This window comes from Drosophila guanche, unplaced genomic scaffold (genome assembly GCF_900245975.1).
Source record: "Drosophila guanche unplaced genomic scaffold, DGUA_6, whole genome shotgun sequence".
Lineage (NCBI taxonomy): Eukaryota > Metazoa > Arthropoda > Insecta > Diptera > Drosophilidae > Drosophila > Drosophila guanche.
Window position 1 is genome coordinate 14,873,615 of NW_022995743.1, and position 14,025 is coordinate 14,887,639.

A 14,025-nucleotide genomic window follows, 5' to 3' on the forward strand; every position below is an offset into this window, starting at 1 on the left:
ATATTTGTATTCTCATGGGCTAGCCAATCGATCGTGGATTATTCTTATGCGTAACTTCAACATTTGAACATAGCAATTGCAAACTCCCAATTTCTTTGATATTGTTTTAACTGCATATATTGTACGAGTAGTCAAGTCGAACTCGGGTTGCGACGGAAGGCGCCATTTGCGATTGGATCTATGTATAATTAATCAACATGTTAGTCAACAGCGGCATACGGCATGAGGAATAAATAGGTACGACAGATGGATGCATCGATCGGGGCACGACTGCTGCCTAACAGTTCTACTCGTATAATTTCATAAATTGACTAGTACGGCTATGGGCTATATTAAATAACTTTATGCGCTGAGTAATTCCATTTAAGTAGCTCAGGCATTGTTCCTTGCGATGCTTGGAGTATTGGTGCAGCGGCGTGAGTACGTTTGGCCAGCGGTAAACAAGTATAAAAATTGATATTCTCATCCAACAAAGGAAAGGAAGGATCATCCAACAATGCAACGTTCTACGGGTACATAATTAAGTTAAGTTTAGTTTTGATTCTGGCTGGTGGCCATCGAAATAAGCACATATGTAACATAAGTAGGTGGTGTGCAAACAGAGATTCAACTATGCAATGTGGTGTTTAGTTCCTTGCTCTCTCTCTCTCTCTCTCTCTTTCTATACAGGATTGTTTATATAATCGATTATAATTCGGTATGCGATTCCAACAATAAATACAGCAATTCGGAATGTAAGACAGCGAGCTGTGGGTTAAGAAAGAACACTGATTAGAGGATCAGGGTGGATAAGGAACACCATTTCTGTACTTACCCCGTGTGCCTATTTCGATTAGTTGTTAGTAGGTCGCGTGGGCAGCGGCGGTGCGTTGCCGCTTCTATTTGGTATCGGTGGAGGACCACGTCCTCGATTCGGGAGCGGTGGCGGGGGACCCATCGGAGCTCCAGCAGGCCCCGCCTGGCGACGTGGACTGTCCACTGGTCCACCACCAATAACTGGAGGTGGACCAGCTGGGGGCGGGTGCCGTGGTGCGGGTACATCGTCCTGGATCTCCTCGTATATATTGCTGGTTGTCTCGTAGGCGGTGTCCGGCAGCTCCAGCGATGGCTGCTTGGAGGATGGAGTGGCCGCTGATGAGCCGGGCGCTATCTGCCTTGTGGGCGTAGAGTTGGGCGTGGCTTGCTTACTTTGCATTTGACGCGGAGGAGTGGGCGGACCGGAAGGCACTGCAGAGCCAGTGGGCGATGCCTTGCCAGAAGATGAGCCCGACGAGCAGACGGAGGCCAGCTCTGTGGGGGATTGCGCCTTGGAGGAGGGTGTGTTGTCCATGGCAGGCGGCCGAGGAGGCGCTTGCATGGGCTGGAGGGGCGCCTGCATCAGGGGCTGGGGAGGCATTGGTGGCTTGGCCGGCTTGGGCACAATGCTGATGACTCCGACATGCGGGATGTGGCGTGGAGAGTTCTTTGGCGACATGGGCATGGGCGGACGAGCGGGTGGACGCGTCGGCGGCTGCTTGGGCCGCTGGGGAATCTCCGGCGACACCTGCAGCAGCTGGGCCTGCTCTGTGGGATTAGCACACAGCGGAATGGTGTTTGTGGTGCACAGCTCGATCTCGCTGTCCACCAAGTGCTGCCAGTCGGGGGACTTTAGCTCGAAGACCAGCTCCAGGCCGCAGACTTGTGTGCTCCGTTTGGCGGCCGCGTTTAGAGCCGATTCACCGTCTCTGAACGTCACCCACATGGTGTCCTCTACATAGCGCACGAGGGTCACCTCGCCCATCTTCGACAGCTCGGCAATCAGAGCAGACATCACGCTCTCGTCATAGATGGTGGGCCCCTCGTCGTCCACCGACGATTCCTGGACATGCACCACAATGGTGGAGTCTGGGGGTCCCAGATCCCTGATGACCTGCTCGAAGACGACCCGTCGACGCTGCTGATCGATTTCCATAATCTCTGCATCAATAATGGCGATGACGGGACGATGGTCACTCTGCTTCAGCTCGGAGCGTCCGTAGTGGATGAGTTTGCCAGGGTTCCAGGAGGGAAAGTCGCCCTCGGCCAGCGCCTTCCTTCGCCGCCAGAGACACCTGTCCGTCCAGGCCGGGGCCCGCTGCTTCTCCGACGTGTCGTAGTCGTCGCTGAAGAGATCGTACTTGTAGGTCGGATCGAAGCTGATCTCCCCCTCCAGGAACTCGGAGAAAACGTTGCCCGCCTCTTGCTCCTTTCGCAACTGGTCGAACTCGAGCACCGTGGAGAGATCGCCGGTGCGCACGCACTCCTTCAGCTCATCCTTCTCCATGTCGATGCGGTAGTTGAAGTCTCCGCACCAGAATACCCAATCGTGCGACTTCAAGGTCCTGCCCATGGGGAAGGCCAGTTTTCTGGTGATCTCAGAGTAGTCGGCGTTCCTCTCCGCCACCTGCGACTGGCCGGCCGCAAAGTGGGCGCACACAAAGCACATTGAGGTGCCGTGCAGAACGAATCTGATGGCGCAGGCTCCCTTGTTTCCCGTGGCGCCGCCTAGGCCCGTCTTCACACAATCGATAGCCACGTCCCGGATGTGGGGAGCATGCTCCGGACGAATGTATATGTACAGGCAGACGCCCACCAGCTGCTGATAGGTGAGCAGCACATAGTCGTTGTCCCGGGAGATGGTCTTCTGCAGCTCCTCGGCCCACTGCTTGGCGTTGTCCGTGCTAGCCGCCATGATGTTCGAGGCATTCAGGTCGACGATCTCCTCGAAGCCAATGGCATAGATGTCCACTGGATGATCGGCATGCTCCGAGGGATTATTCACATCCACAAGGGCTTTGGATCGGGCCATGGCGTGGCAGTCTAGCAGCCAGTCCGCCAGAGAGTCCTTGAAGACAATGCTCCGGAAATGCTTGCCGCCATTCACGTTGTAAGTGCCAACAGCGACGCGACACATGCGCGGATGCACAAACTCCGTGTAACGCTTGCACAGCTCCCTGAGCACCGTTGTTGGGGCATGCAGCATGTTGGAGGGCAGCAGGATCCGTGCCCGATCGGCCAGCTCCGAGCTGAGCGTTGAGCCCACCAGGAGAACGTCAATTGCTTCCTGGAATTATTTACAGTTACGCTTAATAGTCAGTTATTGTCTAGATTGTGGAAGACATTTTTTACCTGCTTCGAGTTGTCCAAAAGATTGTTCTGTATGGTCCGGGCCGCCGAGCGGGCACCATCCATCAGCTTGGAACCACCCTGAATGGCTCCTGTGCCGGCGTAGATCTTGCTCACCTCGTTGCCATTGTTGATCCACATCTGACGGAAGATCTCCTCGAAGCGAGAGATGTTCTGCTGCTTGCCGCCCATCTTCAGCGACTCCAGCTGCAGGTTGAGCACGTCCAGGCCCAGGTAGGTCTGCACACAGTTCGTGCGATCCAAGCAGTCCAGGCAATTGGTGCGCACAACTCCGAACTGCTCCCGTATGACCTCTCCATTGACCGCATGGAACACACCGTAGTTGGCCCCACAGGCCACGATTCGTTCCTTAAGCTTGGCCAAGGCGGTGAAGTTGCCGCCGCGGCACTCCTGGTGATAGTCGAAGATCACGTGGGGAACGTCCTTGTGGGCGGACATGCCGTGGTGCCGCTGAAACTCATTGCTCAGCATGGCCTCGCCTTCTTTGCTGCCGATGAGGGAGCTGCCCAGAAGATTCACAATCGTCTGATAGCCATACCGTTGCCTCATCATGCTCATGTGCCGATCAAAGGCAGCAGCGGAAGTCTCGAAACCGCGAGACAGCTTGACTTTGTGCGATCCCACCTGCACACCCGGCTGCTCCCAGAAGAGCGGCACAGAGCCCCTGGTTTGAATATGGCTGGTGACCTCACCATCCACATAGATCACCTGCTCCGTCTCCACAAAGTTGGCCACGTAGCCCTCGTCGTTGGTGCCGCGCACATTGAACCGAGTGCCTGCCCGCTCGCAGCTCAGCCTGGATATGATGGCTGCCCGCGCATTCTTGGCCCCCACGTAGACAGTGCGAATCTCCACGGAGCCACACATGGCCTGGAGCAGCCACGACTGGCAGTCAATGCCGAAGCGCATCAGATGAATGTGCATCATGCGGTTCCAGAAGAAGCGATTGTCCGTCTCCGACGTCTGCTGCCGCCGTTGGGCGCACAGTGTGATGTCGAACTTGCTGAATGCACATCCCGAGGAGCCTGCGGCCGCACTGGCGCTTGTATTGACGTGGGCGAAGTAGAACGTTCCAGAATTGAGCAGCTTTCGTACCTCGCTTATCTTGTCCTCATTGGGGGTCGCATTTTGCAGCGACACAAAGGTCGTCTGAGTAATGCGAAAAATCTCCACATCACCGATCTTCCCCATGGACACACAGCCTGTCACCAGCACCAGAAACAGCACTGTGCTCTCGCCTGCATTCAACTGCAGGGCCCCCAAGCATCCGTACGCGTCGCAGACTTTTGTGTACTGCTTTCTTATCACGTCCGTTTCCTGTTGCGTCAGCAGGGCCACAGCGTGCGACTCGAACAGGATGCTGTCGCTCTTGTGGCGGTGCTCCAGCAGCACACTGTGCGGCGACGGAGCTATGGACTTTTCCAGCACGCGAATTACCTTTGACATGGCCATGGCTATTGGTTTGTCTCTGTCTGTCTCTGTGGCTGGAGTTATCTAATCCTTTTTCTTGGAATGATTCTAGTTGCTCGGGCTCTTCCAACCTCACTAGGCTAAGACATCTGCAATAGTAAATGAGAATATTTTAATTGTGGGTGTACTTTAATTTTCCATACCCATTGCATGAGCATTTAAGCACTCTCGCCGCGTATGCTTGGCAATGTTTGAGCAAGGAAATTACCATTTAAATCATTTGTAATGCATACATATGCTTGTGCAACTGTTTAACATTTTCAATCAATTAATTGACCTATGACATGGTGGGCCAAGGGTATCGACAATACCGTTCTAGAATCTAGGTTGATTTTCATTTTTCGAGTCGTTAAAGAATCATAAATGCCACGAGAAGGTCTGCTAAACATCAATAGACAACTTTTAAGGATAAACAAACCAAAAACGAGAACAATTTTGCACGAATTTTCCAATATTTCTGCCCTCTTCCCACGCAGTCAAGTTCACCCACACACAAACACACAATAGTTTCTGCCGGCCACAACAGCTGTGTGTTCTACGCTATCTCTCTCTCACTCTCGCATCTCTTGCACGTTTATATGTGTGCGTGCGCTGATAAACACTTTTCTATACAATTGCATTCTATGGATTTTTCACATACAACAAAACCGTGGGAAGTTTTTTTGCACTGGGAATAACACAATATTGACTCTTTCCCAGCTCATCCAACGTTTGCACGGACATTCCCGTGCCATATGTGCCTTTGAGGGCTTTGAGGCACTTGTACTATTGTTTATACCTTTTATAATCGTTATTCGTTTTTAATTTTTTTTTTTTGAGGGTTTATATTACCGCTCTACCCTTGGGTACCCTTTGGCCACCCGCCTTTACAAGGTGGAAATCGCCACGTCGAGATATGTAACTTGTTACAGTTTTACTCCAATTTTGTCGATGAACTCGATTAATGTTTGGTACGAGCTAATTTGTTATTTTTTCGAAGAATTTTTTTTTTTTTTTTTGTGGTTTTAAGTTACCGCTCTACCCTTAGGTAGAGGGGAATTATTTGGCCACCCGCCTTTCAAGGGGGAAATCGCCACGTCGTAATATGTAACTTGGTTACAGCTTTGCTCTAATACTTACCTGGCGTAGAGGTTATTTTCCCCACGTGCTTGCAGTGTGCCCAGACACGACTCCCCAAATTCTTGAGTTTTTTTTTCGAAGAATTGATAGATATTATTATATTAGAGATGGGTAGTTGAGTCTTGTTCTGTTGTTATATTAAATGTTATGTGCGATGCGTTATCGATGGCAAGTGTGGGCCTATCAAATGCACTGCCGCTAAGCTTTTAGCGTATTTAGGAACCATGGTTTAGAGCCCCGTTTCTGTTGTCCGTTAGGATGGCGATACAAGAAAAACCGCGCGAGATAGCATGGTCCAAGGCCTTTTCAATTGAAAGCAAACAGCCGACTTATAGCCTTGTGTAGATTATATTTAAGAATAATAATAACCATAATGTCCTTGCATCAGAAAGGATAGCAAAAGATCCGGGAAACTTTCCCGATCCTAAGGAGGTGTTGCACATCCTGATTCGACAGGAAACAGCCGAGTTTTACCAACAAACAAAAATGTTTATTGAAGTTATTTAATATATATCAACAAGCTTCAATCAGGTTCATTCAAGTCGTTCAAGTTCTTCAAACAATTTAAAGCACGTTCAATCATGTGTATTTGTGCTCATTCATGTTTAATCGTAACTCAGAAATCTGGCAGCACTGATCGGCATGCGATGGCTATCGACATATCGATTTGGTCAAACGAATCGGCGCAATTTTGAAAAGGTTGCACAAAGTGCAACAACTGCAGACGGAGATTACGGCAAGGCTGGCATTTATAGATGAAACAAGGCCATTTATTAATTGACAACAGTCGATTGTTGGCTACTTACCGAACTTTACTTCTGTTGCAGCACGGCGCTCTAAATTTTTTGAATTATATTATCTAGAAAATAAAGCGATATCTTAATACAGCAAAGCCACCGGAATTCTCAAAGATAAGGGTTGGGCCTTCACTTTTGTACTCTGCGCGCGAGTGAGTGTACCACTGGGTTTCCTCCGACGCACCTCCGGACGCAATGTCTCATCCAAAGCTTTCCCATGGTTCACGTGTATAGCGGTTGGCGCACTTGCCACATAACAGTCTCAAACATTGATTAGATAGTTCGCAAGTATGCTGATTGGAAGTGCGTCCAACGTTGCCATTTTGAATGGCATAGTCCCAAAAATTGTAAATCACAATAGAGCCGATCCGCGGGCAGAGCACGCATCACCGCATGAATCAGATGATTCATGCCTTATCGCGCTCGACAAGTCTAATTAAGTGTAAACATTTCTATAAAGATACATTGTCTGAGCGTTATTCCAGAATGTAAACAATGCTGGATGCAGAATGAACTGGGAATGTGTTATGCTGGTCATGAGGTTTTAGTTTTGCCATTTGATTTTTATTTGGTATAATTACCTTTTGCTTTGACTAGCTTTAGCCTTAGTTACAAATATATTTAAAAAATAGTACACTTTAGTTTCTTATCAGCTCGCAAAGTAATTCGACTTTTGCCTCTAGTTTCTTTCAGCAGCAGCGAATCAAACCATATTCCACTCTAATCGTAGCTAGATATAGGCTAAGGGTTTCGAATCTCTACATAATCTAATCAACCAACTGGCGCTAATTTAAGTTAAACTTAAGCAACAAGGGTTTGATAAGAGTTCAGATATTGAAGCCGAATTTACATACACAATAATCTGCAACGATCGGGGAACGGGTTCCCATTCGGAAGTTGCCTTCGATCTCATTCCTCTATTGTTCGCTATTTGGATTTAATTATTTTCTCACCTTTTAGGGCATCGCAGAAATAGCCAGCAGACGCTTTAAATTGGCCTTATCAATGACAGCGCAGTACTGCCGAAAAGCTAATAGCTACTCATATTCATATTCATATACGTTTCCTATTCATTTCATAATTAATTTACATATAGACTTAAGGCGTCACTGGCAGCGAGTGAATCGTTCGTTCTCGATCTCTCTACTACTATTCATCTCCCTCTACTCTCCTCTCCACCGCTGTGCTACTGATATGCCAACTGTAATCTGTGGACTCGCAATTCATAAATATGTTTGTGTTTTTATACTCGGTTTAAGTTCAATACGATAAGGGACTCTGGTGAAAGAAAGAGGAAAATTCCTCAAGAGCAGTCCCCAAGGCAGCCATCAAGTAATACTTTTGATACTTTCTACACTTTGGTTTTTCAACCATGCGTAATGTCCAGTCTGACCCCTGCCCCCACACACCCCACAAACATTATTCCAACAACTGTACAAGATCATTTCTGTAGTCCCGCATTAGAACGGAGCAGAGGCAACGATCGCGTCAAGTGTGCGATGGTTGTTACTCTTACGAGTAATTATGGCAAATAAGTGAGTGTCGGTGGTGGAGTGACTCAGCTCAGCTTTTCCCACATTTTGAGTAGCAGCGCCCTGAGGCTAGGGGGCCCTGACACTGTCTGAGTCATGCTCGTGCGCTGATAAGAATGATCTATTTATGCTTAGCCTCAAAACGAATAATGATATCAATGAGCAAACATCAATCACAACGGTAATGGAGGTACTTAGAATGGGGACGATCATGTAAATTTGATTTATTCAATGGCATTCTTTATCGGAGCTTATTTATGTACAGAAGCTGCGGCAAACAAACAAAACAAAAACGCAACTAATAAGACTATAAGTCTACAAACTATTATAAATCATATCTAGGGTGGGCTTAGAAATACAAAATAATCAATAATTACGATAAGAAAAGCAACAACAGAAGCAGAAATAATAATTATAAACGTCTGCTAACTAACTAACAACTAGAGCTCGCAACGAGTATTATTCGCGATCGCAACATGTCCGTACAGACTAGGGGGGTGTAAATGTTGGCTACAAATATATATATATACCTTCATAAATATATGTATATATGTATGTACAAAGCCACAACTTATGTCGTAAGAAGTAGGAATCGTTAACCAGTTTGCGCGAAGCCACCAAACTGTGCCACAAGCTGGGCGGCAAGGCCCTAGATTGCTGTGATCTGGGAACCACAAGGCGACGTCGCTCGGTTTGTCTGTCATCGAGTCGAATCAATGCGTATGCCTATGCCTCTAATCTAATCGAATCTGCGCTGGCACGCCACGCAGCAACTCTAAGACTGTGTGTATAAACGCTGCAGTTAACTAAATTCCCTTTAAAGCTGGACATTTGGATTGTATGTGTGGGTGTGGGTGTGGGTGTGGCTGGGGGTGTGCGCTATGCCTATGCCTATGAATGAGAGTGGAGTCTGTTCTTTTTACAGCATTAAGTCTATGCTTACGTAGTGACTAAGGGTTTAGCTAATAATACTACTACCAGACGTCTGTCACCAGCTCCGTCTTCCGTCTACGTTTTGCAGTCCGCTGAGTTGCTCAAAAGTACAACATAATTAACTTAACTAGTTGCTGCTACGACACCAGCAGACGGTGCTTCGCTCCTGTACAGAATGTGGCCGCTGGCGTGACCTCCGCCACCGCTGACGCCGTCGGTAACGTCGGCGCCGGCTGTGGCTGCAGCGGTGCGGTTGGACAGTCGGCGGGTGTGTTCAACTCGTAGGCCATGCCGCCCCAGTGCAGCTTGAAGGTGCGGGTCCGCCAACGTATCGCCGGATCCCAGAGTGCGTGCAGGAACAGATAGGGCCCCGTCAGCTCCCTGAACAGCCAGCCAATGACGAACTCGAACTTGTGGAACGGCATCGATCCGTGCTGGACTATGGAGAGCAGCAGCCAGTCGGACAGCAACCAGCAGAGTATGTGCACCATGTAGAACACCAGGGGGTCCCAGTTGAACAGAACCGAGGCTGACCACGCCGCAAAGGCTCCCAGGATCATGCATTCGGAGAGTGGCTCCAGCAGGATGGTCGTGGGCACCATGGCCACGCGCAGCTTTGCCCATCGTATGAGCCGGGCCTGGAAGCTGCCGATGTCGCACAGTCCGCTGTTCTGCAGTGCGGGCTGATTGGAGATTCTCATTTTCCATCCCAGCTTCGTCACGCCCTTGGCGATGAAGAAGTCCTCCGCAAGGTAGCAGCCGAACGCCCTCAGGCCGCCTAGCTGGTCGATCACTGCTTTCCGCAGCAGACACGACATTCCCGTGTGGCAGTTAATGCCGAGAACATCGGCAGATAGGTAGATCCTGCTCTGGACGGTGCCGAAAAACACCTTCTCGAAGATGGCGGCAAATCCCTCCCGGTCACAGGTAAATGGCATCTGATGGACCAGTGCGTGCTTATCCGACATGTTCTGCACCATGTCCAGCAGCGTGTCGTTTTTCATTTTGATGCCACTGTCGGAGATCATAACGAAATCGTACTTCGCCGCCATATACCCTGGATGGATGTTGTTGATTTTCGGATTCACGCCCACATCAGAGCCGCCTACAAAGAGCCTGGCATCTATCCGGGGATACTTTTCCAGCAGCCCCTCGACCAGCTTTATGGCCGGATCGTCCTTGTCCTCCACACAGAAGAGCAGCTCGTACACTGGATAGTCCATCGTGAAGAAGGTCTCCAGGTTGTGCTGCAGGTTCGGGTCGACGCCCATCAGCGGCTTGAGAATAGAGACTCCTGGCAGTGGCGACGACTCTGGCGGCAACTTGCACGACTTCTTGTGCAGCTTGTACTTCCCGTAGCAAATGGCTATCAGATGGACCATCCAGGTGCCAAACCAGAAAATCATGAAAAACGCTGCGAAGCCGTACAGTGGCACAGGTAGGTGTGACATCGCTCTGTCCCCTGTCTCTGTGGGCGTGAGTGTGCTGTGGTGTGTGAGTGGCGCTCCCTATCTCGTTGTTCGACGGAGTCTCTGACTGTGTGTGGTGTGTGTCGCGGGGTGGGTGGGCGCTGCGGTGCGCTGCTGCTTTGCCACAGATTTACTTGGTATGCATTGGTTGCGGTTTGTCAAGCGTTACCTTTTTTAAAGGCTTTCCCGATTCTTTTTCTCGCGAACATCGGATCAGGCGGTTCGCGTATTTAACATTTTTTTCGTGTGCCCTAGTGTAGGGTTGTCAAATATATATCAAAATATCAATATATCGATATTTTTGAAAATAAAAATATATTTATATCGTGATATTTTTGTTGACAAACTATCAATATATTTATATTTTTATGCGATATATTTTGAGTTCGCTAACTAACCACAGGATCTAAATAAATATATACGGTATATTTTATTTGTTCATAAAAGTGGATTTATGTCACGCATGTATATATTCTGTTCAGATTAGTATTGATCAGCATCAATAGCCGAGTCTGTATAGCCATGTCTGTCTGTCCGTCTTGTTTGTCAGCTAGCACTCAGATACTATAAGAGCTAGAACCACCGAATTTGCTCCTAGACAGCTCTGATATTACACTGATACAAGTGTCGTTTGTGCGAGGATTTATCTATCTATATAAATCTATATCTCAAATAAATACGAAAAGCGAAAAAAATTGAAAAAGTCAAGTTGAAAACACAGAAAAGTGGAATAAGTATTAAATATGTCAACAGGTTTCTTTTTTCTTTATGGGAGCTATTTATTTCCGATGCGCACGGAATTGAATTTAGCAGATATAATCAAGCAAAAATATTTAAAATATATCGATATTTTTGCCTTGATATATTTTATATTATTTTGATATTTTTTCTAATCAAAATATACCACCGATATGATATTTTTTAAATATTTGACAACCCTAAGTCAACACTCAGGTTATTTATTGGTTTTTTGTAATTTCTGGCAAAAAAAACCCATCGAAAATAAACTGAAATGCAGCACTGGTCGCACAAAAATTCTCTGTAGAATACAACAGTAGCAGTAGGTGTCATTATGGAGTCCCCAAACAGTTCTTCGCTGGAACGGTCTGCTGGCCCGACTGAGGATGAGCCAAAGACAAAGTCCCAGGCGGAACAAACAGATGGTAGCCATATCGTTTCCAGGGTCTTCAAGACAGAATTCGATGCCAAATATAAGATATACGACATGCGAACGCCGCTGAATGCCTTCATGTCGGGGCAGTATAAGCGGAGCGGTGCATACAATACTCTGAGGAATCGCCTTCCCGTGATTTTGACGAATGTCATAGACACGCTGACCAAGGATAAGAGCGAGCTGGTTGAGCAATTCGGTGAGGTTTGTAATCGGATAAGAACGCTTATTCCAACTTAATCACTAGCACCCATCCGTTTTTAACAGGAAGCCCGCGAGGAACTCAAAATCATCATTGGCCTCATATCAAGGCTGAAGTACGAGCTGCAGACGGACAAGCCGTTTCAGGCATTCGCCGGCGAAGGTGAGACAAGGAATGTAGTTGCTCCTGCTGTTGTAATTTATGAATTTGTTATTGCAGAGCCCGATCGTGCACTTTGGAATAAGTTTCTCGGTCTGATGCCCGACGAGGAGCGCACCTTCTTTAGATCCTGTTGTCTGTATTCCGAGTGCTATATGCACAGGAAACTTTACTCCTTTGTGGAGAACAGCATCTTCCTAAGGCCGTATGACTTCCACGTCAAGATCAAGGAGCATTCGTTGACGAGCTGCATAGATCATATACTCTCGCTCACCAAGTACACGCGACGCACAGACAAAAGTCTGGAAATCTTTGGGGAGTTGCTGAGGATTAACTTGTGGAGCAACTGCAACGACGCGCCCAGAGATCTAGAGACACCTGCACCACCACCCTCGCCATTCAATAAAAATGTGCTTGAAGATGTCATTGCAGCAGATGAATACATACTCGCCAACCAAGAGGCGGAGATTTGGAGGTGCCTGGATAACCGGAAGCAGAATAAGCCAAGCCAAGTGGATTTTATTCTGGATAACGCCGGCTATGAGCTGTTCACCGACTTTATCTTGGCAGAGTACATGATTGAGAAGGGACTGGCCACAAAGGTTTGCTTCCATGTGAAGGCACATCCCTGGTTCGTGACAGACGTGACGGAGCGAGATTTCAAATGGACGCTGGAATACTTGAGTCAGCATCCAGATTATATCATTAGCTTAATTGGCAAAAAGTTTTCGCAGTTCCTGGAGGAGGGAAAGTTTGAATTAGCTCCAATCTCACATTTCTGGACATGTCCATACCCATTTTACAGGTACGGTCCACACTCGTGTGGATTTAGGGATCCTCCTCACTAACTTTGTTTTGTTTTGTTTCCAGAATGCGCGATGCAGATACTGACCTGTACAGCTCTCTGCAGCAGTCCAAGCTTATCGTTTTCAAGGGCGACCTTAACTATCGCAAGCTCTTGCAAGATGTTTGCTGGGATTCCACCCAGGATATGAACACATGCCTGCGCGGTTTCCTGCCGAGCAATATGTGTGCTATTCGTAGGGTCAAGGCGGAGGTCATATGCGGACTGCCCGAGGGTGTTAGTGAGACTCAGAGCCGAAAGGATCCCCACTGGATGATCTCTGGCAATTATGGCGTCATCCAGTTCGTGGATGGATCACGGGAGTTTGGATATTAGGGCGTAAAATGTACCAAAGGCTTTACAGTTTAAATTATTTATTAAAAATTAAAATTTGAATCCCACTTAACAAGTTGTATTGATCTGGCAGCACTGCCACTCGATAAGCTGCCACGCTGGGCATGCTGAGGAAGGTGAGCAGCATGCCTTAGTTTGCAATGAATCCAATAAAACATCATAAAACCAATAAAACATCCAATCTAAACATTGTTTTTGAATGGATTCAACAAGAATGTGTTGCACCTTGTATGGAGGGCTCCACACACAAAAACAATATACTGTGTTTCAGTTATTGTCAAACGTCATCGGATCGTCAAACTCTTTTGACCAACGCTTAATAAACACCAGGATTCCCTTAAGCAAAATGGATATCAAAAGCTTGTTATCAAAAAGGACTCCTATTGAATCCAGAACATGGTGTCCTAGCAAACTCATAAGTTTGCACTTAGAATGGTTCAAGAAAAGTAGCTTATTCGAACAAATTAATTCATCAACAAATTTTAACGTCATCAGCATACATTAATGTAACTCAGTGCAAAATAACTTGAGGCAGGTCGTTCACAAACAGGTTGAATTCATGCCGAATAGTGTGCTCAGGCCATGCAGACGGTTTCAAAGCTTTGGATACAAGAGAATCGGGAAGAAGAATTTTTAATTATGAGATATGACGCTTTTGTATAAAATTAAATTTAGTTATAATGAAGTTATCAGGCGGCGATTTAAGATTGGAGCTTAGGTGTAAGTTGACATCCTTCGGTGTGGCTTCTGGTATAAGACGAGAGACAAATATTGCTTTGCGGGGGATCACAGCTGTGAGTGGTACTCCAG

General features: G+C 47.4%; 3 protein-coding genes across 3 annotated transcripts; 1 reads left to right on the forward strand and 2 right to left on the reverse strand.

Annotated features, from left to right (window-relative positions):
* Positions 1-101: 101 nt before the first annotated feature.
* On the reverse strand, positions 102-4,724 carry LOC117587759 (synaptojanin-1). Its single transcript, XM_034278694.1, has 3 exons — positions 3,148-4,724; positions 815-3,082; positions 102-747 (listed from the first exon to the last, which is right to left on the reverse strand). Exons 1-2 carry the CDS (start codon positions 4,615-4,617, stop codon positions 833-835), a joined length of 3,720 nt encoding a protein of 1,239 aa, XP_034134585.1. The 5' UTR covers positions 4,618-4,724; the 3' UTR covers positions 102-747; positions 815-832.
* Positions 4,725-8,137: 3,413 nt separating this feature from the next.
* LOC117585588 (ceramide glucosyltransferase) lies at positions 8,138-10,738 on the reverse strand. Its single transcript, XM_034275129.1, has one exon. The coding sequence runs from the start codon at positions 10,465-10,467 to the stop codon at positions 9,154-9,156; it is 1,314 nt and encodes a 437-aa protein (XP_034131020.1). The 5' UTR covers positions 10,468-10,738; the 3' UTR covers positions 8,138-9,153.
* Positions 10,739-11,465: 727 nt separating this feature from the next.
* On the forward strand, positions 11,466-13,267 carry LOC117590747 (damage-control phosphatase ARMT1). The gene is made up of 4 exons (XM_034283660.1): positions 11,466-11,860; positions 11,924-12,020; positions 12,078-12,822; positions 12,888-13,267. The coding sequence occupies exons 1-4, from the start codon at positions 11,558-11,560 to the stop codon at positions 13,195-13,197; spliced, it is 1,455 nt and encodes a 484-aa protein (XP_034139551.1). The 5' UTR covers positions 11,466-11,557; the 3' UTR covers positions 13,198-13,267.
* The last annotated feature ends 758 nt before the right edge of the window (positions 13,268-14,025 follow it).

Bases quoted from the DNA above. Each gene is read 5' to 3' on its own strand.
- LOC117587759 (XM_034278694.1), bottom strand. From the start codon at position 4,617: ATGGCCATGTCAAAGGTAATTCGCGTGCTGGAAAAGTCCATAGCTCCG. The intron at 3,083-3,147 runs GTAAAAAATGTC...AAATAATTCCAG, and splicing joins TTTTGGACAACTCGAAGCAG to GAAGCAATTGACGTTCTCCT.
- LOC117590747 (XM_034283660.1), top strand. From the start codon at position 11,558: ATGGAGTCCCCAAACAGTTCTTCGCTGGAACGGTCTGCTGGCCCGACT. The intron at 11,861-11,923 runs GTTTGTAATCGG...CGTTTTTAACAG, and splicing joins TGGTTGAGCAATTCGGTGAG to GAAGCCCGCGAGGAACTCAA. The intron at 12,823-12,887 runs GTACGGTCCACA...TTTTGTTTCCAG, and splicing joins TGTCCATACCCATTTTACAG to AATGCGCGATGCAGATACTG.
- LOC117585588 (XM_034275129.1), bottom strand. From the start codon at position 10,467: ATGTCACACCTACCTGTGCCACTGTACGGCTTCGCAGCGTTTTTCATG.